This window comes from Chlamydotis macqueenii, chromosome 4, assembly GCF_036417535.1.
Source record: "Chlamydotis macqueenii isolate bChlMac1 chromosome 4, bChlMac1.mat, whole genome shotgun sequence".
NCBI classification, from domain to species: Eukaryota; Metazoa; Chordata; class Aves; order Otidiformes; family Otididae; genus Chlamydotis; species Chlamydotis macqueenii.
Window position 1 is genome coordinate 59,579,634 of NC_141559.1, and position 20,722 is coordinate 59,600,355.

Sequence of the window (20,722 nt, forward strand, 5' to 3'; positions counted from 1 at the left end):
ACCCAGGAAAGAAAATAAATGTCCACTGAGCAAGCTCCACAGCTGATTAAGGAGCGGCACTGGCAGAGTCCAAAAGGACTACAGTACAGTGATTACTACCACTTGTTGGCAAACAACAGTATGCCTGGCACTCTACTCAGAAGACAACTCTTTGACAGAGAGCTATGACTGCAAGCTCTTGACTATATGCAGAGTTGCATGGCATAAAATAAACTCACAGAGTCCTCTCCGCAGATGCTCTTCTCATTTACTCCCATATTAATTAAATATGGTTCAAAGCCTTGTACCTGTTAGGAAAGGTAGAGTTTCTAAAGAGACTGAAGAACGAAAAAAAATAAAAAAGAAGGCAAAAAGCAAAAGGTAACTGGGATTTAGAAGCAGCCTGTCTATGAAACATGTACTTAAATTACTGTATTTTATTAAAGTCTACAGAATCATGTACATTTGTGGCTTTAACAGCCTGTTTATCTCACTTGAATGTAGATCAGCTGTTTGAACAGTTCCAAGAATAGCATTTGGGATTAGTGAACAAGAAAAATAAACAAATAAACACTTGGTGCACTTATATTACTTTACCTGACACTATAACTTAATTATCTTTAGAAAACATGCACCGACCAGCCAGAATCTTTACATCTGCCACAAGTACTTGCAGTTTCCCATCACAAATATATATTAAATGCTACTGCATACTATTAAATGCTTTAGTGTAGGTAAATATTGCCATTATTTATACAGTACTCACTGTGTGATGGGCAATATCACCTAAAGAAAATGTTTGTATTTGTAAACCAAATTCCAGATACAAGATATGAGGATCCTCTACTAAAAACCTGTAAAATCTTTACACAGGTGCATCGGAATTTTGCACGGGGCATAGGTCCGAGTAAGAAAACGCCCCACACCAATGCGATTTGTAACGGATCACGCAGAGACCCCCTGCCCCGCTGCCACCTGCCCCCGCGCCCAGGGCAGAGCGGGAGCCGCCGCAGCGCCGCTCCCTCAAACCCGCAGCGGCCGCAGCGGCCACTGCTTCCCCCTTCCTTTTTTCTCTTTTTTTTAATTTTTCTTTTCGAAATGCCCTCTGGGGCAGAGTTACTGAGGAGCCCGCAGCCAGTTTCAAAAGCGGCACAAAAAGAAGAAATCGCTGTGCTGCTTACCGCTCAGCAGTTCCCTTGCCGGCGCGCCCCCCGGCTCCTTCCCCTTCCCCGCCCCGCCACGTCGACAGCAGCGGAGGGAGGAGGCAGGGCACGCCGGGCAGCCGGGGCCGCAGGGAGGAGGGCGGGCTGGTTGGTGTTCCACTGCTCTCCCTCCGTCTCCCTGAGGCGGGCGCCTGTTGCGAAGGGGTTGCTCCGTGCCGCTGCCGAGCCGCCCCCGGGCTGCAGGCTGCAGGCTGCGGACCAGGGTGGCAGGGCTGACCCGCCGCGGCCGCCATTACCGCCCCTGATGGCCCCCGGCTCTCCGCGGCCCGGCGCCTGTGGGACACGGGGGAGCCCCTCGTATCCTCGCTGAGGAGGCGAAAGGGGTAAATTTGACAACGCCGATGTGATAACGTCCATATTAGGCATTTTAAGTTTAAATGCATCTAGTCACTCAGCTGGCATGAGTTTTTTAGAAAGTTTAATCCTTCCTGATAGCGAGCTGCAGCTAACTGCCTACCGAAGTGCGAGGTTGAAGAATTAAACAACTGAGATTTAGCTTTTCAGATGTCACTTTGCACCTTCGTTATATCTATGTGTACAGGAAATACCGCTGAAAGAGACTGGGACGTGTGTGTACACATTTCCAGAAAGTTTGTGTCAGTGCTGGGTGCTGGCAGCAGTGCAAGAAACACTTGGTTGCACAAGGGGATTGCAGGCTCTTGCCCAACCACCTGTGGTTCTCGTCTCTGCCTAATTCCTCATGCCATTTCCTCTTTTTGCTGCTTCATTTTAAGGCAAAGCGTGCCCTTTTAGTGTGATAAAAGGCAGTTCCACAATTCCTGATAGCGTCCTTGCTATCACTAATCTTCCTTTGCCGAAGAAAGAAATACTGTTGCCACAGGAAGCAAAATAATCCATGTTGTGAGTCACTGAGGAGAGCTGCTGTCGGAGATCACAAAATACAGGCCCAGTTCTCTAAAGCGTGCTTCACGAATAAGGATCATGCTACGTGACTTACATGCTTACCAGGCAAAAGTCTCTGAAATTTCTTGTTAAGGTAGGTGCTAGCAGAACAAACGTTTGTATTGCTAAATAATAATGTTTTTTTGAAAGTGGTTCAATGAAAAGTTAAGTATCAGGGCATGCTGATAGTTCTAGCCTCTTCTAGGTTAATTTATTAATGTTTAGGTGTATTTATTGAAAATGAAATCTAGAGTTGCCCTAAGGATTTTCCTTTGCTTTTCAGTGGAGCTTGTGGAAGAGGAAGGGCAGTGTCTTAAGAGGAGACATGATAGATGAAGCTCAGTAGCTGGAGATTGATTTTTCCCGTGATGGATGGTAATTTTGACTGTAAAGTGGATCTTACACTGTCAGTTTTGCATATTCTGTACAAGGCCACGCATGTTTTAGAACTACAAGACAGTATTAATCACTATTGTGATATAAAGTTATTACTTCAGGATGAAATTTACACTGTAAATGCATAAATGTGTATGTCTGTCTATTGGGATAGAAGGATGTATTTGTTTCCTAAGTTCATAAATTACTTTATTGAATTTAGCACTTATATTTTCTAATTTTCTTTCTCTTTCACTTTTCAGTAATTAATTTCACTTGTGTTTTCTCACTATGGTAATATTGCAAATGGTTTTGGAATGAATGAGCAATAGAGATTGAACACTTCTACTCATCTCAGATTTCACTTAAGTTTGCCACTACTCTAAGTTGAATGTCTTCATCTTCCTCATGGGTTTCAGAGAAGATACTTGCCTTTTAATAAATAGGTAAATGTAAAGAAAAGATTGAAGGTAACAACTATATTTGGCTGCTTTTAACAAAACACAGAAGTATGCCTAACACTTGAGGAATATATTAATCTTCTTCCAGTGATTGCACTGGTAAATCTGAGTGGTAAATCTAAGGACTAATGGCATGTAATTAAGGGCAATGTGTTTATTTTGCTCTTTAATGTAGGCTTTATCTATCTTTATAGTATGTAGGCAGAACTGGAGAACTCAAACTATGCCAGTAGCCAGCTCATATTGTTGCTTAATTGAAGAGATACACTTGAATAAGTGTATTTAATTTATGGCAGTTATTGCATGTTAACCAAATGTATGTCTGGTTCTGTATTCATGAGAGTAATAGGTAGGTTATATTCCAGCAGTTAAACTGTTACATTCCAAAACAAGAATGAATGATTGGTAGAAGCAAGGTCTTACCTTAGGGTTTTATCTCATCCTAAGCATGGATAGAAAAATCTTTCCAGCTAAGAGCACACAATGGTGAGGTTTGTGTGTAACAACATTATAAAGTGTCATTTGGAAACCAGCTGTGAATACTCTTGTCTGTATTAACAGAAATGGAGAAAGAATTTTAGAATCATAGAGTTGCACCATAAGGCTCGTCGGCATAACAGCAGAGAATATAAATTGTTGCTGACTACCTAACCTATCTTTCCCTTCCTTTTTTGGTTGTCCTCTTTTCACTTGAAGCTGAGAAATGAAATATGATATACAGAATAAGCTTTACAGTGAAAATGTAATTTTAAAGATTATTTCCTGTGCATCCTGAATCATTGAAATGTTAAATCGTGAATGAGTTGTGGTACACTGAGCCAGATAGGTAGGTTGTAGTGTGGCAGTTCTGTATTTAGATCTCAGCTAAGATGGAATTTATGACCAACATTATACAGAAATAAAGACTAGTTTATGTCTTGGCCAGGACAATAACCCAAGTGTTTTGACATTCAGTACCAAAGTGGCTGCTCTGATTTAATTACACACACACACACACACAAGATCCCACCCACTGTTTCCATGTCCACTGTTTAACCCAATCACAACACTGCTGGAGCAGGAGAGAGATTATTTTTCCATTCCCATTAAATAGAAATTAAAATAAGACAAGCTGTACTTTTATAAACAAGCCTTAAGAAGAATTTGATGACTAAACTGGTATAGCTAAATGGAAAAAAGTTATCAGAATAATGCATATAAACTTAGATTATTATTAAGTTCAGAGAGGAAGATGTTTGAATTTCAGTGCAAATCTTGGTCAAAATATTTCCCCTCCCCCCCCCTTAATCTATTGCAAAGAATGAAAACACATAGTTCACTATTAAATAATGGGGACATTACAGTATTGTTGTAGGTGGAAAACACATCTGGAGGAAAGTAAATGCCATTCCATAAGCTGTCAGTAGATGGCACAAACATTTATATAAAAAGTTTGGGCGTTCCTAAGTGGTGTTACACTGCAGGATAGAGTTACAGGAAGTTTTCTTTTTGTCTTCTCCTGAATACGTTTTCTGCTTTTGCGGAGAGCAGGTGAGAAACTTTTCATTTTATTAATTCTATGTGGTTGCTAGTTAACTAAAAGTGGTTTATGTTCTGCATCTTTTTTTTTTTTTTGAAAATGAGACATGTTTTCCATAGAGAGTTATTAGCAAGTGTATGATGTACTTTCAAGCGTAGGGATAAGAAATGAGAGTAAAGTTGCTTATGTTCAATAAATTTATCCAAAGAAGCTGGCCAAATAGCAGTCTCTTTGTGTTAGCACTACACTCATAGTTAAGGGAGTCACAATGATTTAATGGAAATAGTTTTTGTACAGTTCAGGAATGGGTCTGCCTTGATGATGTTTCATCCATGTGAAAGGTATTTTTAACACAGAAGTTTTGCATTGTGCTGATAACTGGCAAAGTGCATGCCTTAATACTGAACCGTCATAGCTCAATGCGTTCTGTACATTTCTTATATGAAAGTTTAGTCAGTTTATACCGTTTATATTGGGAAAACTCTTAAAACTTCAATTTTGATCTTTTGGTTTTTAAACAACAGGACAATTTCTGACTATGATATTGGTTTGCTTACCCTACTAGATTGCTTGTTTGCTTATATCTTGATAATACTCTTTTTGTCAAGTTTGAAAATTTGAGGATGCTTCTGAATTAAAAGGCATATGACCCCAAAATCACGGGTCATGTGTTATAACAGTTGTTAATTTTGTTCCTTTGTAGGATATTCTAAAGAAAGTTTGAAGGTACTCATAAATAATTTGACTGAATGCCAGGATATAGGAATGAGAAAAAAAATTAAGCACATGTAGAAAAACCATATCCTTCTTTCACCTAGTGCCTGGATATTGCTGAAATTTTAACCTAAGAAGAAATAATGATTTGAAGGTAGATTTTTTTTTTCAGATTTCTCTTAAAGCTACGTATTTAGTTTGATTATATACAGATTAATAGTGTTGTCCAAACAATTGGAAGAACAGGATAGAGGATGCTGATTATCTTTTGGGCACATGCCCAAATGCCTTTTGAGGGCTATGATCATAAACCTGCATATAATTTTTCCAAATGAAAATCTGGAGAAAGGCTGCAAAAGTTTTGCCATATTGCTCCACTATTTCTAGATGATCTCCAAGCCCAGTTCCATGCATTCTTTACAAAAGAAGAAATCAATGGACTGCTTTTTGTTGTACTCTTGAGATTTTGTAATATAGGCTGTGTTAGACCAAGGAGAATGTACATTTTAGACCCAGTAAAGTAATTCTAAGAAAACTTGTGGAATGGTTAATGGTACAGAGGATGTAGTCCTTGAGGTTGTAGCTTTAGTTCAACAAATGAGAGCTATTACTGTCTCATTGTAGCGTCACTAGAAATCATTGTAGAGTCACTAGAAATATAAACTCGCAATTTAGCCATTTCAATGTCAAGGGAAAGTTGAAAGCCAATGCAGTCATGAGTAAGGACTATGGAAAGCTTCAGACAACAACTATGATTTAAAAATAATGGGAGGAAGAGGAGAAGAATGTTCTGAGGAACCAAAAAGATTTCAGAAATCTAGAAAAAAATGTAATTCAAGATTTACACGTAGAAAAATGTTAGCTAAGTTTTTACCAGTTCATCTTTCAGAAAGGTGATCTAATAGATTTATTGCAATATCTAAAAGGATATTTAAGGCAATATTCACAATGGCTGACTTAAACAAAGGGAGGCTGGAGCTCCTGAACTCCTATATTATGAAAGGAAAAGTGTCCTCTGTTAGGGAAAATCAAAGCAAAGCCACGGTTATAATTTTTCTCTAAATCATGTTAAATAGCCTCTCTTTCATAAAAGACATTTGAGGTCAGTGTCCTTAGATCAGGGCTAGATTTTGTGTACAGAGGTTCTACAACTGCTATTTTTTTTGTGTAGTATGCAGATATTTTCAGTGTGTGTTTGGTGTCCTCTGTGTACACCTGACAAATCAGACATGGGGACACCCCGCTTTCAGAATCTAAATTGAGGAGATGCTGAAGCCCAGACAAGAAGCGAACTCTTATGTGGACTTCCCCATAGCATAAATATAGAAAATCCTACTCCCCAGGCTGGTTTCCCCGGTTAAAATAAGCACTAATGACCGATCTCAACTATGTAAAGATGTTCAGATTTTGACTCACTCTCTTGAACCTACATCCTGTGTTCCAGTCCAGGTTTTATAGTCACAAGTCCATTTAAAAAATATATATCTCTGAGTCTAGTTCATATCCTTCAAGAGGGAATCTGAGGAGAGGAAGATCACACTGACCTCAAATATTGTACTTTCTGATCAAAGTGTATTATACAATTGTGGGAAGCCTTCATAATACATTGAATCACAGCAGTAGTTCTGTAAGCAAGCAGCAAATTTTAGTCACCTATGAAATCAGACATGCTTTGTAAGAAACAGACTCATTATGTATTAAATACAGCATATTTACCAAATAGAAATTCCAATAGTGTTCTCTTAATAAAGAATGCCTTTCCTGAATATTATATGCCTTCATTGCTTTTTGAGTCAAAGGAAAAGATAAGAAATTGGAACCTTAAAAAAATCAGTCTCTATGAGGGCTCCTGCATAGCCACTTAATGATACAATCTGGGTTTTATTTTTGTTTGTTTTGCTACAGGATTAGAACAAAGATGAACAGATAAGAAAAGTATTGAGCATCCCCAAGGAACCAGAAACCAGTACAACAGAAAATATGAGGTCTCTCAGAAACTTTTTTATTTACAAGTGTCTGTTTGCATTAACTTTTTGGAACTGTGTCAGCCTGTCTGTGGAAAATGAACTCTTTACATCTGTTTCTAATGCTTTTCCCGAAGATGGTTCTGAGGAAAGAATCAAGAGCCTGCCACTCCTGCATAGAAATAGTCATCAGTCCAAAGCTAATTTTCACTGGGTTGTGATACAAAATACTGCAGAAAGCCTGTCATTGTCAGAAATCGCAACTGACGATGTAAAAAATTTAGTAGATTTATTATTGAATTTCAGACAAGGCTCCAGGTTACAAAATCTGACACTGACAAACGTGTCAGTGGCCTGGAATGCTCTAATGGAAATTTTTCAGACTGTATGGCACTCATCCATTGAATACTTCAGTATTAACAGTATAACACAATTGTTGGATATTGTAAGCTATAACTTTGACTATTCAGGTACCTCTATGACAGCATTGACAGCGAGGAAGGTTTTAGTCACAGATCTGTACTTCTTACAGGATGACCTGTACAAAATATTTGCAGACATGAATATTGCAGCCTTGACAATAGCTGAATCAGAGCTGATACTTATGCTGTGTCCTTCATCTGACAGTCCCTTTAGATATCTAAATTTTTTTAAGAATGATTTAACAGATCTTCTTTTTCAAAACTGTGACAAATTAATTCAACTGGAGACATTAATCTTGCAGAAGAATAAATTTGAGAGTAATACAGTTAACGTACCCTGTTGTGTGTGAAGCTGTAAGAACTTGTATGGCTTCCTCTGGTGGCCAGAGGACAGAGAAACCCTCTGAAAGTCAGAGCACGCACCAGGAATCCTTCCTGTTACTCAGGTGAAAGCACATACTTGTTGTCAGGAATTAATTATTTCACAGTTTGCTTGTGACTTTGGAAAGAAATTGGGAAGTACGTGACCTCCGGCAATTTAGCTGAAGCAGTCATAAGCAGAAATACATAACTGTAGGTTTCTGGAATATGTGCAAAATCCTTGAGTGCATAATGTTGGAAAGGGAGGTTTGTAATGAGCATGGGGAGCAGTTAAAACTTGAACTTTAGAACAAGAAGCCCACATACTATTAGATTTTTGTCCATGATGTGTGCCAGATAATTGACAAAACAGCTACACATGCAATGAATTACTACATCTAGTTTCTCGGATTCCACAGCAGAGTATGGGTTTCTCAAGTGATAAATATCAGAATATTTCAAGCAATTATTTTAGCCTTTGTCATACTCTGAACACTGTCTAGAAAACTAATTTTAGTCCATGAGGAATTTTTTTCTGTACGTGGAGCCATATGTACTCTCACAGCCCATGTCAGCCACTTTATCTGCACATTTTGGAAAGTAGCTGCCCTTGTCTGTGCTGCCTGGTGATGTGAGTCTGCAACTGGTTCTGCACTGAAATCTGTAACTGCTATTGCACTCCAGCTATCAGGAAAAGGGAGTGTGTAAATGTATTCTGATGTCAGATACCATATCAGAGCAGATTCCTGGCATTTGACTAGTCATCTTGGTGACTAGCAGGAATGCTATTTTTACATGCATAATAATATCAGCATACAAAACTGATAACATGGGGTTTAAACACCGTCCAAACCTAAAAAATGTGCAGAATGAAGTGAAAGTGTAAATACTTTTAGGTATAAAAAGTCTTGTCAGCGACAGGGACAGTGGAATAGAGTGCACCCTCAGCAAGTTTACTGACAACACCAAGCTGTGTGGTGCCATCAACACACTGGAGGGAAGGGATGCCATCCAGAGGGACCTTGACAGGCTGGAGAGGTGGGCCCGTGAGAACCTCATGAAGTCCAACCAGGCCAAGTGCAAGGTCCTGCACACAGGTCGTGGCAATCCCAGGCACAAATACAGGCTGAGCAGAAAATGGATTGAGAGCAGCCCTGAGGAGAAGGACTTGGGAGTGCTGGTGGACGAGAAGCTCAACATGAGCTGGCAATGTGCCCTTGCGGTCCACAAAGCCAACTGCAGCCTGGGCTGCATCAAGAGAAGCATGGCCAGCAGTTCGAAGAAGATGATCCTCCCCCTCTACTCCGCCCTGGTGAGACCCCACCTGGAGTACTGTGTTCAGTTCTGGAGCCCCCAACATAAGAAGGACATGGACCTGTTGGAGAGGGTTCAGAGGAGGGCCATGAAGATGATAATAGGGCTGGAGCACCTCTCTGATGAGGACAGGCTGAGAGAGTTGGGGCTGTTCAGCCTGGAGAAGAGGAGGCTCTGGGGAGACCTGATAGCGGTCTTCCAGTACCTCAAGGGGGCCTACAGGAAAGATGGGGAGAGGCTGTTCAGTAGGGCCTGTTGTGACAGGACTAGGGGTAATGGTTTTAAAATAGAGGGGGGTAGATTTAGATTAGATATTAGGAAAAAATTTTTTACACTGAGGGTGGTGGAACACTGGCACAGGTTGCCCAGAGAGGTGGTGGATGCCCCATCCCTGGAAACGTTCAAGGCTAGGTTGGATGAGGCTCTGAGCAACCTGATCTAGTTAAAGATGTCCCTGCTCCTTGCAGGGGTGTTAGACTAGATGACCTTTAAAGGTCCTTCCCTAACCCATTTTATGATTCTATGATTCAATATTTAAGTAGTGTGTAATATAAAGGAAACTGCAGCAGACTGGGAGTCCTGATGCACTGTGGGTTGCCCTGCTGAGAGCTCGGCTCTTTTTAGCTTCAGAAATGTTACAAAGCATCATCACTGAAGTTCACTTGCAGAGGGTTAGAGCTGGGAAAGGTGCTCAAGGGAAAAGAATGGGACTCCCTGGGAGGTGACGCATTCTGTGGAGGGTAAGGTTCAAAACCTTTGTGAAACCGGTGTTTTTACTCAGGGCTTCAGTTTGGCTGTTTTTTCTTTCAGAAACATTTACTGAGGTTGACTGTAATACTCATTTGTAGTCACTGTTTGGTCAAGAGGAAGCAGTACTGATAAACCAATACATGAGGAAGTTCTGTATTGTGCAAGGTGGCTCTGTGGTACCAGTTTGATTTCCACAGCTTTGATTCTTTTATCTATTTATGACCAAGCAAAATAGGCTTTGGCATAAATGTGATACAATCTCTGCTCAATCTCTGCTCACTTTGACTGGCGGTGGCATTTAGCCCTTTTTTCACTTACTTGACACACAGGGTTAAGTTGTGACAATGAGAATTGCAGTTGAAGGTAAGAGCCTCGATATGACCAAACGCTGGCTTTGCAACCTTCAATAATTATATTAACTTTTCATGAGTGTTTGGATGAATCCATCTGCTCTGGCTATGTTTTAACTCGGTGTTTCGCACATGTAAATGCCCTTCTGCAGATCCAGTTGGAGAGATTCTTCACACCTTTGGGCACAGCGCTGGTCCTCAATAGCTTCTGATACCCAGCCAAGCATAGCTGTGGTTCCTTTCTGGGTAAGTAATCACAACACACAGGCAGAAGTGTGAAGTGTACCTTGAGGAAAGGTTGGTTGTGAAGGTAGGGCCTCGTTGATAGAATCGGCTGCAGAAAAAACCCTGTGGTATAAACTTCAGGTGTCTACATGAGTGTACATAGGCTGACTATGGAGAGGATGGTATTTAGCTGGTACATTTCAGGACGCATGAACAGAAATACACTGCTTTTTAGTTTTTGCCGCTTGTGCAAAATGACTTAATCGGTAAACTGAAACCAGCCCCAAACAAAGCCTTGCTGAATTGGTTAGTAGAAATAACACTGTGCAATGTTCCTAATGATTTAACAGTGGTATTCAGGAGTATCAGTTTTATTTTAACTAGTTGCAAATTTTTCTTTATGGCAAACTGTTTATTTGAATGTATTTTAAAGTTTCATAAAGAAGGGTGGTAAGGAAATTATTGAAAAGACAATTGCAAAAGAAAAGTTTCAAAGGAATCTAGTGCAAACTTGAAATATAACTTGCGCTGATATCTAGCATAAATTTTCATACTTCTCAGCTTAGAATCATAGAATCAGTAAGGTTGGAAAAGACCTCTAAGATCATCAGGTCCAACTGTCAACCCAACACCACCATGCCTACTAAACCATGTCCTCTAGTGCCATATCTACACATTTTTTTAACACCTCCAGGGATGGTGACTCCACCACTTCCCTGGGCAGCCTGTTCTAATGATTGACCACTCCTTCAGTAAAGAAATTTTTCCTAATATTCAATCTAAACCTCCCCTGACACAACCTGAGGCCATTTCCTCTCATCCTATCACTAGTTACTTGAGAGCAGAGTCCAACACCCACCTCACTACAACCTCCTTTCAGGCATTGCTGTAGAGAGCAATAAGGTCTCCCCTCAGCCTCCTCTTCTCCAGACTAAACAATCCCAGTTCCTTCAGCTGCTCCTCATAAGACTTGTTCTCCAGACCCCTCACCAGCTTCGTTGCCCTTCTCTGGACACTCTCCAGCAACTCAACCTCCTTCTTGTAGTGAGGAGCCCAAAACTGAACACAGTATTCGAGGTGCAGCCTCACCAGTGCCGAGTACAAGGGCACAATCACTTCCCTACTCCTGCTGGCCACACTGTTCCTGATACAAGCCAGGATGCTGTTGACCTTCTTGGCCACCTGGGCACACTGTGGGCTCATGTTCAGCTGGCTGTCAACTCGCATCCCCAGGTCCCTTTCCACTGGGCAGCTTTCCAGCCACGGTTCCCCAAGCCTGTAGTGTTGCATTGGGTTGTTGTGACCAAAATGCAGGACCCAGCTCTTGGCCTTGTTGAACCTCAAACAATTGACCTTGGCCCATCGATCCAGCCTGTCCAAAGCCCTCTGCAGAGCCTTCCTACCCTTGCACAGATCAACACTTCCACCCAGTTTAGTGTCATCTGCAAACTTACTGAGGGAGCACTCAATCCCTTTGTCCAGATCATTGATAAAGATATTAAACAGAACTGGCCCCAAAACTGAGCCCTGGGGAGCACTGCTTGTGACCAGCCGCCAACTGGATTTAACTCTGTTCACCACAACTCTCTGGGCTTGGCGATCCAGCCAGTTTTTAACCCATTGCAGGGTACACTTGTCCAAGCCATGAGCCCCCGGTTTCTCTAGGAGAATGCTGTGGGAGACAGTATCAAAGGCTTTGCTAACGTCCAGGCTGATAACATCCCCAGCCTTCCCCTCATCCACTAGGCGGATCATCTGGTCATAGAAGGAGATCAGGCTGGTCAAGCAGGACCTGCCTTTCATGAACCCATGCTGGGCCTGATCTCCTGGTTGTCCTGCACACGCCTGGTGAGTGCACTCAAGATGAACCACTCCATAATCTTCCCCGCACTGAGGTCAGGCTGACAGGCCTGTAGTTCCCTGGATCCTCCTTCCTACCCTTCTTGTGGATAGGCATCACATTGGCAAGCCTCCAGTCATCTGGGACCTCCCCTGTTAAGCAGAACTGCTGATAAATGATGGAGAGTGGCTTGGCAAGCTCTTCCACCAGCTCCCTCAGTAGTCTTGGGGGGATCCCATCCAGACTCTAGACTTGTGCATGTCCAGGTGGCATAGCAGGTCGTTAACTGCTTCCTCCTGGATTATGGGGGGTTTATTTTGCTCTCCGTCCTTGTTTTCCGGCTCAGGGGGCTGAATACCCTGGGGATAACTGGTCTTACTGTTAAAGATGGAGGCAAAGAAGGCATTAAGCACCTCAGTCTTTTCCTCATCCTTGGTGGAAGTGTTCCCCCCTGCATTCAATAAAGGGTGGACATTCTCTGGCTCAAGAATTCATCTTTAGCTGAATCCCTTCTTGCCCTCAGCTCCTCCAAGGTGCTGTTTAATGGGGTGGAGTAAGCTCCAGACTGAGTCCAGAATGGGCCCAGGTGCTCCCTCTCCCCATAGTTTGCTCATATCTGAAGAATTCATTACACACTTAATGAATTTAATCTCAAAATTCATTAAGATTAATCTTCATTCATTTATTAATCTCTTCTTTCTTCCTTGCTAATTAATCTTACTGAAGCATGTTGCATTAGTTTGGAGGCTTTTGGAAGTGAGGTGTTGGTTTTGGTTATTTGCATCTGCATTTGCAATGCACTCACTCTCTGCTCTGTTGGTTTGCTCGCTGGGCTCATGCCCCTGTTCAAAACGCTAATGGAACGGCTGCTTTATTGGATTCCTCCATCCCCAGATTGCCCTGCATTGCTGTACTCTTCATGGCTTCTTTACAGCTTTCACATCATAGAGAATATTCTCTATAATTAATTTTTTATAATTCTTTTGAAGGGAGCTACAGTGTGGGGCATCCCTGATAACCGTCTGAGGCGTCTCGAGTGTAAAGATGACTGAGCTGTCAAGGTTTTGAACAGTGCCAGTTTGCCCCCATTACTAGCTTTTGAGATCTAAGCTTTCACCATCTGTCTGTGTGCTACATGAATTAGTCTGCTTGCTAGGGAAAATAACTCAGCGGGGCAGAGCTCTGCAAGATATTTTGATAGGAAGAGAAATTGGTGGTGAGGGCTCCGCTTCCTTTTTTCTGTGCGTGCAAAAGAGGAGATGCAGTTGACGAATTTCTAGAACATCTGTGTAACCATCAGAAGCAGACATGAAGTAGACATGAAATTAGAAATGCAGAATTATTTAAACAGTCTTGCCTTGGTGAATATTCTGTACCACAGATAGGTTTATTTCCTCCTAAACTGTGCAGTTATGTAAATATTACAGAAGTAAATGTATTTCAAGTCTGGACGGCTAGAAGTTTCCTTTCATTTGTGCTCTTAATACCTGCATTGTAAGGAAATGTCATTAATTCTTAGAATTAAATAGCCTATATAAGAAAACCCTGTTCCTTCTACTTCCTGAGGTGGTAATTATTAAGGAGTTAGTATATCATGTGCGATTCCCCAGCCTGAAGATTACGTATGTTTGAAATTCTGTTTTAAGGATGTTAATCAAGTATGCAGAGGGCTTTTGCCAGTTCTTCACTCAGAGATGAATTCCACGCACAAAAGGTGGGTTGTATTTACTCCATTATTTACTTTTTTTTTTTTGTTACATGTATTTTGGACTCCATCAAATCTTAGCTGCTGATGTTTCTTCACTGTTGGAACACATTCTTGCATTTTGAAATTTCAGTGAAAATGCTCCTCTATATGTTGAATTTCAACAAAGAAGAAAGGGAAAAATTGGCAATTTTCATTCTCAGACAACTCTAATTTAATAGCATTATAAAATAATGTTGGAGGGCTAACTGTTGATCCTTAATATTGCTTTGCTAGACATATCTGCTTTATTCTTTGACTGTGGTACTCTTCAGTGCTGTACAGTGTGGATTGTCCCTTGTTGCAGTGCTTAGCATAGCTTGCACAGTAAATTAAAACCCATCTGGCAATGGAGCATGGACAGAGAATAGCTTTCTGTTTTTTTATTCCTTCAGAACATTTCTTGCTTTGTTACTGACATCCCTTTTGGCCAGGGGGAAGTTCCTCTAGGTAGTTCCAGATCAAGTTTTATTTGATTCCAGAGGTTCTTTACCAGCTTGGACTCTGAAGAACAGAGTCAGCTGCTCTTTGAAGGAAGCTGGGTCAAATTTCATCTTCTTGGTTCTTCTTGTGAGTGAGCTTCATTTCTGTTCTGTGCTCATATACGCTAGCACAACTTTCTGAAGACAGAATTTGACCTGTCAATTGGATTATATCAAGGTAGAAATTTATATTTACTGATTTATTGTTTCATTGCCGTTGGTGATGTTTATTACACATATTTTTGCTTTACTTAATTAAAAGAAAACTCGATTAAGCTTTGTAGGAGACTTGAAGGGGAAGGGACGAGTTTTGGTATCAGTCAATCAAATTATTAGGGACTAACACATTAGAACTGAAAAAATAGACTTTTGATTTTTATTTAACAAAAGATTACACAGGGGCAGAATTTTAAAACTTTGGATTTTTTACAGACAAATCAGCACAGGAAAAAAAATACTAGGGATGTTTGTCTCCTGAAACAGTTTACAAGTTGCTCATACTTCAGGTTGTCTGTTGTGTTGTGTTAAATGCTTGACAAAATGAGAGTAATGCTCAGGTCATGGTTTTTCATGATGGGATTGATGCCTCTCCAAATCTGTGTAGGCTATTGATAGATATAACCAGATATTAACCCTGCTGGACTATTTTGCCTATCAACAAAATCTTTCTTTCCCCGGGTTTTTTTTTATTCTTTGAACTAGACTCATTGTCCCCCGCCATTTCTAGAGGGGTTCTTTGTCAAGTTGCAACTGTGGGGTAGTTTGGAAAATGTAGTGTCCTAGGACATCTAGGAAATCCTGGAGTCTTTGGAAGGGTCAAGTGTTTTCTTTCAGATTTTGGGTAGCATTGCTTCATACATAGTGTCCGGTTATACTGTGATTTTCCTGATAGTATGCTTTTGGACAGACTGGCATGAGACAGTATAATTCCTCCTCAAGATTCTTGGCTTTCTGGAAAAATGGACCCCTATGTCTCTGTGCTGTAGCAAAGACAAAGCTGATCAGCTTCTCTGGCCGGCTGACCCTGAGAGGGTGCATGGCTGTGTCCTGGCTCTTTGCAGTGTGAAGAGGAATATCCTTTGGCTCTTCTGAGTGAAGAGGCTGCTTTTGCACTGGTTCCTGTGAGGGTCCATGGGGCTTTTAGAATTCTGTCCCCAAATACGTGTGGACATGGGGTGTACAGAAAGAGCAGATGGGAGGCTTGTCGTGTTCTCATTTACTCCTAAATGCATGGATATCTGTATGTACCAGTTTTGTATTTTTCAAGATTGTTGAGAAATTTGCATTTCTTAACACATCTGTGTTTTTTTAACATACCATTGGTTATATTCCTCCCATTGTAAAGGAATTAATTTCTACTTAACTGAGAAAATAAATAATTGGAATTGAAGATGAGGAGGACTGATAAGAACTTAGAACAAGAGTATGTTAAAATAACATTTTTATTACATAAATTTTGTATTGAATTTTACCTTAGCAAAAAAAAAGGCGAATTCAACAGTTCAACAATTTCAGCAAATTCCATGTGTTTTCTCTTCATAGGGCTGGACTCGTCACTGAGACATATTGAACAGCAAAGATATGCTTCTGTGTTTCTGCAAAAAAACCCAAGATAATCCTAGAAAGCATAATGAGACCCCTTACAAATATCTATGTCTTTGCTTGTGTCTTTACAATCGTGCTGTGGAATAATATCCGGTCAACTGTGGCAAATGAACTTATTGCAAATTATTCAAGGAGTTTGCTAACCGATGTTCCAAAAAACATTCCAGTTCATACTCTTGTATTAGATTTATCATATAATAGGATCTCTGCACTTAGTATCTCAGAATTTATTTATCTTTCTGACCTTCAAGTATTAAATCTTTCTCAGAATCTAATTAGGGAGCTTGACTTTAGTGTCTTCATTTTTAATGAGGATTTAGAATACTTAGATTTATCTCATAATAACATTTTGAAAGTTTACTGTCCAGCTCTCACATATCTTAGACATTTAGATCTTTCCTTCAATAAATTTACTGCCCTACCCATCTGTCAGGAATTTGGGAACATGTTTCGTTTGGAGTACCTAGGATTAAGTGCCACTGTGATACGAAGGTCAGACTTGAGGTACATCGAACATTTGCAGCTGCACACTGTCTTCCTAACCTTAGAAGACTTTTCTCTGTATGAGCCGCAGAGTCTGACAGCCTTGAAGACCAGGAGCCTCCACATTGTTTTTGCAGCAAACCAAAACTTCAATTTTTCCCTGTTGTATGATGGAATGAGCACTTCAGAAAACTTAAAAATAGTTAACTTAAGATATACCTTGAACTACAAAGATTTCCCCTCTCCTTCTTTAACACTTCTAAAAAAAATCAAGACAACGGCTCTGATGCTTGACACTGTGGACTTACAATGGGCTATCATTTTGCAAATTTTCCTGCTTATTTGGTATTCACCTGTGGAGCATTTGACTGTGAGAAATTTGACTTTTCGGGGACCACTAAGCGAGCAGACTGAATATCAATTTCTACCCTTATTAAGCTCTGTGGAACAATTAATCTCTTTGGACGGCTCCATGAAAACTCTAACCTTGGAGCACGTTCGTAACAAGCTTTATTATTTCAACCAGGAGATTCTATACAGACAGATTTCAGAGATGAATATTGCCAATTTGACAATATATGATGCATATATGCCACACATGCTTTGCCCCAATAGAACAAGCTCATTTCAGTATTTAAATTTTTCTCACAATGCCCTGACGGATGAATTGTTCCAGAATTGTGGCACTCTGACAGAACTGACATTACTTATTTTGCAGAGGAATAAATTTGAGAGCCTTTCCAAGGTGAGCTTCATGACCAGCCATATGAAATTGCTGAAATATTTGGACATGAGCAACAATTTGCTGAGTCACGATGCAACTGACGTGCAATGCCAATGGGCTGAGTCTCTGACAGAGTTGGACTTGTCCTCTAATCAGTTGACGGATACTGCATTTGAGTGCCTGCCAGTCAACATCAAAAAACTCGACCTCCAAAACAATCAGATCACCAGTGTCCCCAAGAGGATGGCTGAGCTGAAATCTTTGAAAGAGCTGAACCTGGCATCAAACAGGCTAGCTGACTTGCCAGGGTGCAGTGGCTTTACGTCCCTGGAGTTCCTGAACATAGAGATGAATTTGGTCCTCACCCCATCTGCCGACTTCTTCCAGAGCTGCCTGAGGGTGAGGGAGCTGCAAGCTGGGCACAATCCGTTCAAGTGTTCCTGTGAACTGCAAGACTTTATCCGCCTGGAGAGGCAGTCTAGGGGGAAGCTGTTTGGCTGGCCGGCGGCGTATGTGTGCGAGTACCCGGAAGACTTGCGAGGAACGCAGCTGAAGGACTTCCACCTGAGTGAACTGGCTTGCAACACAGTACTGTTGCTTGTGACAGCTCTGCTGCTGACGCTGGTGCTGGTGGCTGTCATGGCCTTTCTGTGCATCTACCTGGATGTGCCCTGGTACGTGCGGATGACGTGGCAGTGGACGCAGACGAAGCGGAGAGCTTGGCACAACCACCCCGAAGAGCAGGGGGCCGTTCTGCAGTTTCACGCGTTCATTTCATACAGCGAGCGCGATTCGTTGTGGGTGAAGAACGAGCTGATCCCAAACCTGGAGAAGGGGGAGGGCTGTGTACAACTGTGCCAGCATGAGAGAAACTTCATCCCTGGCAAGAGCATTGTGGAGAACATCATTAACTGCATTGAGAAGAGCTACAAGTCGATCTTTGTGTTGTCTCCCAATTTTGTGCAGAGCGAGTGGTGTCACTATGAGCTGTACTTTGCCCATCACAAATTATTCAGTGAGAATTCCAACAGCTTGATCCTCATTTTGCTGGACCCGATCCCTCCGTACATTATCCCTGCCAGGTATCACAAGCTGAAGGCTCTCATGGCAAAGCGAACCTACCTGGAGTGGCCGAAGGAGAGGAGCAAGCGTGCCCTTTTCTGGGCTAACCTGAGGGCAGCTATTAGCATTGACCTGCCAAAATCCGTTGATGCAAATGAGGAGGAGAATGTTGTTGGTTCTGCTAGTAGTTTAAGTCACTATATGAATAACTGACCTGACTGTCTTGCATTAAATGGTGTTAATAATTTTTTTTCAGTATCCCTTTTTTTTTTTTTGTAGCAAAATGCAATTGTGATACATGCAGAAATTGCTATTGCTTATTCTAGTTGTGAAAGTAGTCAGAAGTCTTCTGTAGTTGCCCATCATCAACAAAGAGAAGAGAGAAATTTTCATTGTGATTGCACTTATTTTTGTAGTCTTGGATTGCATCTATTTTTGGCTTTTCCGATTTAAAGTCATATTTGAAAGTAACAAAAATAGTGGTTGGTTCAATGTCATGAGGACTGTCAAGGCATGCATTTAATCTTTGTTCTGACATGGATACTGTGGGATTAAGGTGGTTGGGATCTGCTTCGTTGAGTTTAATTAAATCATACAAAGAAGGAGAAAACTCTTTAAATCCCTCCTGTACGTTGGTAGAGTCGATGCCAAGGGTACAGTATCTCTACACCTTCAGCCTATTTTCCCTTTCTAGAAGTGTTTCCCTTCATCGCAGAGAGAGACTTTCCTAGGTAAGAGCTTAAAATTGGAGGCATTAATCCCTATTTAATATTCTTCTTCCTTTGGTGTACTAAACATTCCCACTTGCTTAGATTTACCTACCAAGTCATGATTTCATAGAATTCACTATTATTTGTCTTCAAAATCATAGTGAATATCTGAACGTAGGAATTTTTTATAGTAGTTTAATACTGCTGCTTTCTGCTATGATCATATCAAGCTATATTAGGTTGCTTGTTTTTCCTGTTTTCTAAAATGTAGAAACTTGATTTTGGAGATTAATCCCCTTTTATCACCAGACTTGCACTGAACTCTGTTACCTTGCACTTTTAATCAGCAGTTGCTGAGGATCATCATTCAGGTGAAAAAGAAGTAATTTTCATTGGGAAATAACTTCTCTGGTAAAATCAAAGTGATTAAACTAATGGTATTTCTTGATAGCAGACATCTAATCACTTGCTGTGCTTGGACTTAATTTGACAATCTAATAAACCTCTCATTTTTTATCTGTTATTAAATTTCCTGTTGTCATTTCAGTGGTGATGAGGAGTTGTGTAATTATACTTACAGCTTAATGGAAACGCAAAGCCCTCTGATCACAACCATGAAGTGAGCAAGCCAGTAAGAGGATGTAATCCTTTACACTCACCAAGGTGGCTGACTGTGCACCTGCCCGGCATGAGTGGTGGTAGCTAGATGAAGCAGTGGATGGAGAGCTATGGGAGAGCCACTGTGGACTTACTTACCACCTCAGGTTACCTAGGTATCGCAGGAGGATGCTAAGTGCGTGGCTCTCAAGGTAGAGGTTTGGAGACAAGGGCTAAAAACCTCTGTTAAGTCTTAATTTCAAGCTAAGGGAAGTTGGCTACTGACTTCTGTGATAGCACATAACTGAGATGTCCCCCTTCCCAAAGCCAGGACCAAGCTTTCTTTGGGTACCTTAAAAAGGGCTGCTTCATGGGAGCTGGTAGATGTGGCATGCTTGAAAAGCAGGTTATTTATGATGAGGGGAGATGTTCAAAGACACAGAGGAGCTTAGTGCTCTGCTTGTGCTTCATGGCAACCCAGCATGGTGGCCAAGGGAATTGGGCTCCATGGGGCGCTGCCGAAAGTGCATGGCAAACCTCACGTGCCGGCCTGACAGACAGAGCAAGTCGCGAGGCGCTTTCCACAGAAGCAGTGATGTTAAACCTGGGGCTGCAGCCTGAATGTGCCACTGGAGCTGCAATGTTTCCTTCTTAACAGCTTTTCCCCAACTGTACAGCATCCCTCTGGGTGCAGGTTCTTTGCTTCCTCTGTAACATTGCTGTCTCCTCTTGCCTGGCTAAGCTTCAGTGGCTTCTTTATTTCAGCTACAACCAGAGTTATCTCTGTCTATAATTTAAAGCTTGTGTGCTATACAGCTCTCAGGTGCTCAAGGAGCTGCTCAGTCAGAGAGGTCGGTGCACGTTAAGCCGGTTGGGAGTTCTGTAGCCTTGACCTCTCCGGGGCTCCTCTGCACTC

General features: G+C 41.4%; 1 protein-coding gene across 1 annotated transcript; it reads left to right on the forward strand.

The window, feature by feature from the left end:
* The first annotated feature begins 2,062 nt into the window (after window positions 1-2,062).
* On the forward strand, window positions 2,063-19,737 carry LOC104484944 (toll-like receptor 1). Its single transcript, XM_086746173.1, has 5 exons — window positions 2,063-2,199; window positions 7,080-7,159; window positions 10,487-10,580; window positions 14,046-14,113; window positions 16,168-19,737. The coding sequence occupies exon 5, from the start codon at window positions 16,256-16,258 to the stop codon at window positions 18,710-18,712; it is 2,457 nt and encodes an 818-aa protein (XP_086602299.1). The 5' UTR covers window positions 2,063-2,199; window positions 7,080-7,159; window positions 10,487-10,580; window positions 14,046-14,113; window positions 16,168-16,255; the 3' UTR covers window positions 18,713-19,737.
* The last annotated feature ends 985 nt before the right edge of the window (window positions 19,738-20,722 follow it).

Coding starts and splice junctions, on each gene's coding strand:
- LOC104484944 (XM_086746173.1), top strand. CDS start 16,256: ATGAGACCCCTTACAAATATCTATGTCTTTGCTTGTGTCTTTACAATC.